General features: G+C 47.4%; 1 protein-coding gene across 1 annotated transcript in view; it reads right to left on the reverse strand.

Moving 5' to 3' along the window:
* Window positions 1–6,404, reverse strand: part of GCA (grancalcin) — a 54,897-nt gene extending 48,493 nt beyond the window's left edge. The window contains exon 1 of the mRNA XM_077447577.1: window positions 6,213–6,404. Coding sequence (XP_077303703.1) covers window positions 6,213–6,236 — 24 coding nt within the window. The 5' untranslated portion in view covers window positions 6,237–6,404. The remainder of the gene's footprint in view (window positions 1–6,212) is intronic.
* Between the last annotated feature and the right edge of the window lie 4,207 nt (window positions 6,405–10,611).

A 10,611-nucleotide genomic window follows, 5' to 3' on the forward strand; every position in this document is an offset into this window, starting at 1 on the left:
GTTTGTTTTGTTTTTTTAAAGTGAGGCTTTACACTTCCCTCCTCTGTGCAGTTGGTTTTGCACAGAGCAGCCCCGATCCTCCTCTTCTTGGGTCCCTCTTCAGTACTTCTGGCCCCTCCCTCCTGTTGCATACCCCCACAGCAAGCAGCTTGCTATGGGGGCACCTGAGCCAAAGCTGTGTGTCCATTCAGATACGGAGCTGCTGTTGGGACCCACCCCACTAATGCATGAAGATAAAAAATCCTTCAGAATTCCTCTAAGAAATTTGATTTCAATTTATTGGATGCGTTTTATAGCAACAAAAAAAATAAAAAAAATAAAGTGATTACCAAAGAAAGCTCAATTTGTGTAAAAAAAAAAAAAATTTTTTATTTGGGTACAGTGTGCCCTGGTCATGGAATTGGGGGGGGGGGGGGGGGTGTAAAATTTTTCCACAGGTCTAGTGGATAATCTATGGGCAGCTTTAGGGAGGAGGCTGCATGGATCAAGGGATCCTGCTGTAGCCAGGCGTTCTGCTGGCCATAGATGAGCAGAATTTCAAACTAAACTTCTTGGGAAGAGAAGGTTCTGCAAAAGTCCCCCCCCCCCCAATCATTATTGGGGTCAAATTGACATTCGTTTTTGATTGCATCAATTTAGAAAATGATGGGGAGGAGGATGGAAAGTTTTTTTATGGAATGAACAAATTTCTAACAGCATATGTTGTTTTCGTTTGGTAAAATCCATTCATTCTACAAGCAAACGTTTAAAAGCAAAACAAAAGTCTTAATCTTACAAACAAATGTTCTGGAGAATTTTTTCTACAAAAAAGTTCCTTCAAAATTCTCTCCATCTATGGGCAGCTTAAGGCATTTCTTATCTGTGGGGGGAGGGGGAGGTTTGTGTTGGCCACATTCCTGGAGTTCGGCCTTGAAGCCCAATTCTAGTTCAGCCATTTAAGTAAATCCTGGATCCGGCCTTTACCCTCCAGCACGGATCCAGCGATCCCGCACCACCCCTCCTCCACAGAGGAGCTGGCCCAGCATCATTCATTCCCCTTCTTGTGGGTGTCAAAGCCCCGCCCCCAGCCGTGACACCCAGGTAGCAACTCTACAGCCAATAAAAACCCCTGAAGATTCTGACATGACCATCATAGGAGAACTCTGTCTAGGAATTGTTCGTCATTAGGCCTGATGAACACCAGGCATCCAAAAAGCTGCTATTTGGCATTTTTTTTTCTCTGCCCCCAAAAACCTCTCTATGTGCCCATGCCCACAAAAAAAACAAAAAAATAAGACCACAACACTAAGAAAAACTATCCAGAAACAAAAAACATTCTGATACCCCTAAAAGTGTGTAAACGCATTTAGGCTCCAGTCACATTTGTGTGACTTGTCATTTGACTTTGTACACAAAGTTACATAAGTCGCAGCCCATGTATTTCAATGGAAGCCCTTCAAACCTAGTCGACTTAAAGCGGGACTCCGCCGGGACTCCGCGTGTTTTTTGTTTAAAAGCCAGCAGCTACAAATACTGCAGCTGCTGACTTTTAAAATAGTGACACTTACCTGTCCAGCGCGCCCGCGATGTCGGCACCCGAAGCCGATCTCTAGATAGTCTTGTCTGGTGCTGCCGCCGCCATCTTGGGTATGGGAATCAGGAAATTGAGCCTTTCGGCTTCATTTCCCGGTTCCCTACTGTGCATGCGCGAATCGCGCTGCACAATAAGGATGGTCCCCGCTGCCTCTGGGATCTGTGTGTTTCCCAGCAGGCAGCGGGGCACTTGCGGAAAGGGGCGGGCACTTGCGGAAAGGGGCGTAATCTACGCCCCTTTCCGCAGAGAGCTATCCCGGAAGTGGGTGCAGATACCTGTACTGTACAGGTATCTGCACCCCCCCTCCCCCCTGAAAGGTGCCAATTGTGGCGCCGGAGGGGGGGAGGGTTCTGATGAGCGGAAGTCCACTTTAGGGTGGACCTCCGCTTTAAAGTCGCAGCAGCTTTAACCACTTTTTTTCAAAGCGGAAGCCCTAGAGAATAACTTGGTGGGCCAAGGCAAATTTTTTTTTTATGTTTCATGGTACGTGCCAAGCAGTTTAAAAAAAAAAAAATAATAAAATTTAAAAAATTTGTTGTATTGTGCAAAAAAAAAAAAAAAAAAAAAAAAAAAATATAACCCCTTTTTGACAAAACTAGCGCACCAAACAAACATTTTAGAACCGAAACCTAAGATACAGGATGCACTTGGCCAAAATCTACCCTTTTTATAAAATTTTATAAATAACTAATAACATGAATTTAAATGAATATGAATTTGTCGGCCATTATTGGCATCTTTTTTGGAGAAGTGTTGAAAATCCCGCAAGAACGCATCAAAAATGCACCCATGTTGCGTTTTTGATGCATTCTTTGAGTCACATGATCACCACACCTAAGCAAGGTAAATACACAGCAAAAATCACAGGCTTTTCCCCCCCTGGGCAGCCATTATAGTATAGAACCCCCAATTTCAGTGCATCACTAGGTAAAACATAAAAAACGTTACGCCAAGCAAATAGATACCAAACACGTCACCCTTAAAATGTCGCACACCAGTGCAATGGCGACAAAATGTCAAATTTCACTATCCATAGGTTGCGCGTTCAAAGCCTTTACAGGTTACCACTTTAGATATACAGAGGAGGTCTGATGCTAGAATTACTGCCCATGATCGGACGTTCGCATTAATACCTCGCATGTGGGGCAATCGATGTTTGTGATAAAATAAAAAGGTGGGACCGGGGCACACCAAGATCGGCGTTTTAGAAAATGGCGCTGTTGGGTGGAGGAACAAGACAACCCATTCTGCTGCTTGTAAAAGCAATCCAGCGGCTAGTTAGCCACTAAGATTACTTTTACAAAAGGTGCCAACCTCCGGCTCTAACAAAGGGCACCAAAATGATGTCTGCAGGTGTCATCCTGGTATAACCACTTGAAGCGGAGCGACATGGGTCTAGTCGCTGGTTAAGATAGTTCCTGCTCTACTTTGATGCAACTCGAGTGCCATAGACTGCAATGGCAACTCCAAAAAGTTGCATCTTAATGTTATCCAGTGCAAGAGATAACCAAAGTCGCTCCACTGCCAAAGTGGCATCAAAGTTGCAGTGAGAATGGCATGACTTTAGGATCGCACAAGTGTGAATGGACCTCCCTAGCGCTTCAGCTTTCATTCATTTCACTGGCCAGAATAAATGAATATTCCCGCCAAAGGAACGAATGAACGCCCGATCCACCTAAAAATCGGATTTAGCTGCATTGAATCGACTTGTCTCCTGCCAGGGAAAAAGGTGTTCAGAAGAGCTGAGGCCTTCCCCGGTCACACGTTCTCCCAATGGGGACCACAAGCAGCTGTGCCGACAAATCACGCGGGAATATTCTATTGTTGTCACCATCAGCAAACTCACCCAGAAAAAAATCACATGTAATGGCTGTAAAGAGGCTGCTGGAGATAAGCAGTGGGGATATGTAACAAAGCAAAAAAGAAATTAAAAAGGGAATACGTTGGGGGTGACACTGATATTGTAATGGAAGTATTTACACGTCTACTCATACAAGCGATACCTGAAACCAATACCGCTGCAGTGCGATTAGAGCCCATAAAAAATTAACAGGTTTAAATTGCACTGCAAAGATTCACATGTGATTTACGCAGGAATGTGGCGATTCCTGTCCGAATCTCATGTGGTTTCCTCCTGAACCCAAGTCTTGTTATAGGGACTTCACACAGGAGCGACGCAGAAATCTGCATGCGATTCGGACAGGAGTCGCACCGTACTCCTGCTCAAATCACACTGCAAAGGATCGAATGGGATTTGATACCATTCATTTTGTACTACAAGATTACTCGGGAAAGGATGGCTCCATTCACTACGAGCCACCAAAAAAGTCGTAGGAACCTCTTCAAAGTGACCCTTGAAGGAATGGACTGCAACCTGACAAGTCGCACAAGTGTGAGTGGAGCCTCACTAAATCTGGCGCAGCTGTGCATGGTGGCCAATCGGCTTCCAACTTTGGCCTGTTCAGTTAAGCTTTGACAATAAAACCTGGAAGCTGATTGGTTTCTATGCAGAGCTGCACCAGATTCTGTGTGCTCCAGTTGTAGTAAATCAATCGCTGCATCTCGTTATAAAGTAACGAGATCAATGAACTGATCTGTGTCAGACATTCGTGACCACGCCAGGCGCTGCACCGACAATTACATGACCCAGTCACACCAGAGCGGGCATCTCAGTGCTGGCAGTAGATGTGGACATGGGTGATGCCTAAACAAACATGGCTCCGTCCTCCTGATGTGAAAAGCAGGTGAATGGATCAGGAGGAGGAGTACTGCCATAACCGACAACTCCCACACCGTATGCCCTCGACAACTTCTACAAGACGCCCCCATCCCCAACACCGATAAGGTGCTCCGACAACTATAACGTGCACCCCCAAAAACTCTACAAGGCACTCCCAATCCCCAACTCCATTGTTGCCCCAGTCCCCAACACCACTGGCGCCCCCAGCAACTACACCATGCCCCCCCGATCCCCAACTCCTATAAGGCACCCCCGACCCCCAACTACACCATGCCCCCCCGATCCCCAACTCCTATAAGGCACCCCCAACTACACCATGCCCCCCCCGATCCCCAACTCCTATAAGGCACCCCCGACCCCCAACTACACCATGCCCCCCGATCCCCAACTCCTATAAGGCACCCCCGACCCCCAACTACACCATGCCCCCCCCATCCCCAACTCCTATAAGGCACCCCCGACCCCCAACTACACCATGCCCCCCCCCGATCCCCAACTACACCATGCCCCCCCGATCCCCAACTCCTATAAGGCACCCCCGACCCCCAACTACACCATGCCCCCCCCATCCCCAACTCCTATTAGGCACCCCCGGCCCCCAACTACACCATGCCCCCCCCCGATCCCCAACTACACCATGCCCCCCCCCGATCCCCAACTCCTATAAGGCACCCCCAACTACACCATGCCCCCCCCGATCCCCAACTCCTATAAGGCACCCCCGACCCCCAACTACACCATGCCCCCCCGATCCCCAACTCCTATAAGGCACCCCCGACCCCCAACTACACCATGCCCCCCCCATCCCCAACTCCTATTAGGCACCCCCGGCCCCCAACTACACCATGCCCCCCCCCGATCCCCAACTACACCATGCCCCCCCCCGATCCCCAACTCCTATAAGGCACCCCCAACTACACCATGCCCCCCCCGATCCCCAACTCCTATAAGGCACCCCCGACCCCCAACTACACCATGCCCCCCGATCCCCAACTCCTATAAGGCACCCCCCGACAACTACACTGCACCCCCAGTCCCTGACAACTCTTACAAAAGGCACCCCAGACAACTAGAATATGACCCCAACAAATGCACTGCTCCCCCCCAATCACCAACTACACAGCCCCTTCCCGAATCTACACTGTGGCCCCAAATCCCCTACAACTACATAGCGCCCCCCGAATCTACACTACACACCCCACCCCCAGAATCTTCAGTCTCCCAACCAATCCCAACTACACAGCGCCCTCCAAATCTACACTGCACCCCCCCCCCCACCGAATCTACATTGCGCCCTCCGAACACCCAACTAAACAGCACCTTCTGACTCTACACATTGCACCCCCTCAAATCTACATTGAGCGCCCCCCTCCCAATCCCCTAACACTACAGAGCGCCACCCACCCAAATCCCCAACTACAAAGCACCCCCCAGAATCTACATTGCACCCCCCATCCCCAACGACAGTACACCACCACCAGAATCCCCAACTCCTCCTACAAGGACCCCCCAGTCCCTGACAACTCCCCAACATCCCCAGACGTGGAGATTTCCATTGATTGTAATGTATGTGGCCCTGTAGGAATATCGGAGCCGATGGCCTCCTCAGAAGGAGCATTGTTGGAGCACAGCCATCACCCCGGTCACACACCGTACAATGTGATCGTACGATCTCCTTTCCATGCCATGTGCGTCCAATCACAGGCCCTCGTGGTGGGTGGATGGCGGTAGATCGTACAATGGGATTGTATGGAGTATGGCTGCGCTCACACACACGGAGAGGTGTAGTATTGGGGTGTATGGGGTCGGGCTGGGACTTGTATTCCTCCATGATGGGGGGAGGCTCGGTTCCCTCCATATTGTATGACACTGGGTGGTCGCCCATCCCCCTCTACTCACTCCTCCATATCCGGGGTACGCCATGGTGTGGGCGCGCTGGGCTGTGTCCGAGGAATGGCGATGCTCCGATCACACACCGATCCCCTCCTCCGGCCTCCGACGTGTAAAACTACAATCACACAACTGCAACGGACCAAACACCGTCCGCGGCCTGTCTCCGCCCTCCGCTGATTGGTCGGCCAACTCCCCCGGGTGTGGCCGCGCCTTTCTTCACTCACTGACCTCGCCCACTGGCCATGACGTCATTCCATGTTGACGCTTCCGATTGCAAGGAGACCACGCCTACTAGGCTTCGGAGGGCGGGACACGTGACTTCCCGCACTCGTACAGGTCCCCCCTCCTGTGTGTGAGGCTCTTTGTTGGCGCTGATGGGGGGAGGGGATCAGCCCCTCGTTGTGTGTGTGAGCGGCATAGACATGTCTGTTCATGTGCACGGCGGGCTCCGCCCCTCACAGGCTATAGAAAGGAGAGAGGCACGCACAGGGGGAAAAGGGGGTGTGGCGGAACTGATTTAAGGCGTGGCTTACGGCTACCCACGGACACACCTCCTCACCCCTTATAATTGCTGCCATAAAAAAAAAAAAAAAGCACACCTGTCTGCAGCTTGTATGGCCCTAAATGTGTGGTCACGTGACACGCTGGGCTGCACCACTGTCACCTCTGTGCAGGTGTGGCTGATGCGTTTTTGTGGTGCGTTTTTGCACATTTTCAATGCGTTTTTATTGCTCCATGTGGTTTTTTTTTTTTATGGAGGAGACCGGTTTTTAGGCCCCAATCACCCCAAGTGCATTGTAAAACACGACATGCATTTTTTTTTAATGCATACTGCGCTTTTATATGTGTGGCGTTACAGGTAAATGCAACTCCGTTTTATATGCGTTTTCATCCCTCATCACCTGGGGAAAAATGACATTCCATGTGATGAACAACACGACAGTGCGTTTTGTGTGCGTTTCCATAGACTATACTGGAAGGGGCATTTCCATTGAATTTAACCACTTCAGTACCGGGCACCTTCACCCCCTTCCTGCCCAGGACCATTTTCAGCTCTCACACCTTGAATGACAAGTTTGTGGTCTGGCAATTTTGTACACATATACCCATGTGACATTTTATTTAATCACCACTGGGGGTTTTTTATTTTTTGCTAAACAAATGAAAAAATACCCACATTTTTGAAAAATCTCTTCTTTTTTCACTCAGTACCCCTTTCCTGCTCACAGCATGGCCACGTTAGCGGTAAAGCGCCGCTAGATTTATCAGCGCTTTGCCGTCATTTTAACAGAGCTTTTCGGCCACTAGTGGGGCCCTTTTAACCCCTGCTAGCATCCGAAGAAAGGGTTAAATGTGCCCAAAAAGCGCCGCTGCAGAAGTGCTTTGCAGGCGCTTCGGCAGCAGTGCCCATTCATTTCAATGGACAGGGGCGGTGGAGGAGCGGTGTATACAGGTCCTAAACCGCTCCAAAGATGCTACTTGCAGGACTTTTTCTAATGTCCTGCAAGAGCACCGCCTAAGTGTGAAAGCACTCAGGATTAGGGCTGAAACAACTAATCGATTACTATTTTCATAATCGATTAATTGGCCAGTAACAAAATGGGGTTAAAGTTAATGAGTCTGATGATATTTACTATATTGACCCTTTAATAGTATAGCTCTCCTCTAATAGTATATACACTATATCTCTCCTATAATAGTATATACAGTATATCTCCTCTAATTGTTTATACAGTATATCCCCTCTAATAGTATATGCAGTATATATCCCCCTCTAATAGTATATACATTATGTCTCTCCTCTATTAGTATATACAGTATATAGCCTCTAATAGTATATACAGTATAGCTCTTCTAATAGTACTGGTATACACAGTATCTCTCTCCTCTAATAGTATATACAGTATATATCCCCTCTAATATATATACAGTATATCTCTTCTGTCTGTTATTCTCAGCGTGGATTAGATATTTTGCTCCCTAACCATTTAGTTGGTTATTTATATTTACTACTGCATAGAGATAAATTGCTTTTAAAACTTTACATATTAACTAAATTATACACCACACTTTTTTTTTTTTTTTAAAAAGGTTATTAACCAATTAATCGAAACAATAATCGGCCAGCTAATCGATTCTGAAAATAATCGTTAGTTGCAGCCCTACTCGGGATTTCACACTGGGGCTGCAGGGGAGGCATTTTTCAGGTGCTGTATTTAGCCCTTTAGCGCCTGAAGAATGCCTCTGGTGTGAAAGGGGTCTTATAGGTTGCACTGATGAGGCGGCACTGAAAAGGTGACACAGATAGGCAGCACTGATGGGCACTGATATACTGCACTGATGGACACTAATATGCTGCACTGATGGACACTGATATACTGCACTGATATACTCATACAGTATACTGCACTGATGGGCACTGAAATACTGCACTGATGGACACTGATATACTGCTCTGATGGACACTGATATACTGCACTGATGGGCACTGATATACTGCACTGATAAACTCTGATATACTGCACTGATGGGCACTGATATACTGCACTGATGGGCACTGATATACTGCACTGATGGGTACTGATATACTGCACTGATGGACACTGATATACTGCATTGATGGGTACTGATATACTGCACTGATGGACACTGATATACTGCTCTGATAATCAGTGCCCTGATTATCAGTGTAAATGTCCTCTGTAACTGGAAACCTGATTATCAAGTTTCCTTTCCTCAGACACTGACAGCGCTGAGGATAGGAAACGCTGATAACCAGCATTTTTTTACATGTGATCAGCTGTGATTGAACAAAAAAAAAAAGTTTGTGAAAAACTTCATTTTTAAATGAGCAGTGTTTTTTTTTTTTTTTAAAGTGAAAACATAAAAATGATAAATTCCTTTCCGATATAGTGCCTGGGAAAAAGATTAGAGATTTTTTGGATACATTCTGGTGTCACTTTGACTTTGGATAGAAGTAACGGGGTGCGTAAAAATTGGTCTTTGGGTGTTGGTGATGCCTTCCCAACGTAACCCTATAGAGTTAGTCTTTATGAGAGCAAGAATTGGCCTTGCTGTAAAAAATTGCAACAATATGCACCTATCAAACACGTGTTAAAATATTGGTCTTCAGGTGTCGGTGGCGCCTTCACACCTAAACCCTATAGAGGTACTCTTGATGAAAGCAAGAATTGGCCTTGCTGTAAAAAATTGCAATGATATGCACCTGTCAAATAGGTGCAGAAAAATTACTTTTTGGGTGTCGGGGGCGCCTTCCCACCATAATCCTATAGAGGTACTCTTGATGAAGGCAAAAAAAATTGCAATGATATGCACCTGTCAAACAGGTGCTGAAAAATTGGTATTTGGGTGTTAATTGTGCCCATGAAACCTATACCAAAAACATCCTTCCAGATGAAATGATTGAACACCCTCAAAGCTAGGCAGACCCGAAGTCCTGCAGAGATTTCACATCCCAAAAAGACTTAATCAGGGACAGTGCCCGTTCTGAAAGCACGCTGGATGCAGGGCAGCCCAACAACTCAATAGCACACTGGGCAAGTTCTGGCCAGTGGTCTATTCTCATGACCAAGTAAGTCAGTGGATCGTCAGCTAGAAAGCTCTCCATCTCTGTTATGGCCCTGAGGTAATCGTCCACCATGTGATGCAGATGCTGCCGATGGGATGGGGAAGCTGACAGCCCTTGGCGACGAGGACTAAATAAATTCCGAAATGCCTCACTTAGACGGACACCTTCTCCAGCTCTCCTCTCTTGAAAAACAGAAGACTCAAAACAATGTTTTCCACGAAACTAACCTATTGGAGTGAGGAAAAACGTTCAAAAAAACCTCTTTAACATGTCCTCGAGATTTTATCTTCTGCACTCTCTGTGGGGACAGGATGAGTTCTGAGACCTTCTCCTTATAACAGTGGTCAAGGAGGTTTGCCAGCCAGTAATCATCCTTTATGCCACGTATTCTTGGGTCCTTTCGCAGGCTTTGAAGCATGAGGTTGCCCATACGCCTTAAATTTGCAGAGGCTTGAGAAGCAGACTTCTCGGGGTCACTCAGGATGATAGCATCTGGAACTTCCTCCTCCCAGCCACATACTACTCCCAAGGGTCCTAGGGTTGGAAAGCCATCGCTTACAAATTTGCACAAGTCTTCCTTTTCTTAAAAGTCTATGAAAGTACCAGAAGTCCTCCTCTTCCTCCTGCTGCTCTGCCTCCAGTGCCCTGTCCATAATGCCACACAGAGTCTGCTTCAGCAGGAACACAACAGGGATTGTGTCACTGATGTATGCACTGTCACGACTCACCATCCTTGTGGCCTCCTCAAATGGTGACAATACAGTGCATGCATCCTTAATTATCAGCCATTGGCGTGGGGAAAAAATCTGAGGAGGC

The sequence above is a fragment of the Lithobates pipiens genome, unplaced genomic scaffold, assembly GCF_037356315.1.
Source record: "Lithobates pipiens isolate NorthernLeopardFrog02 unplaced genomic scaffold, aLitPip1_a1.2 Scaffold_22, whole genome shotgun sequence".
Taxonomy (NCBI): domain Eukaryota; kingdom Metazoa; phylum Chordata; class Amphibia; order Anura; family Ranidae; genus Lithobates; species Lithobates pipiens.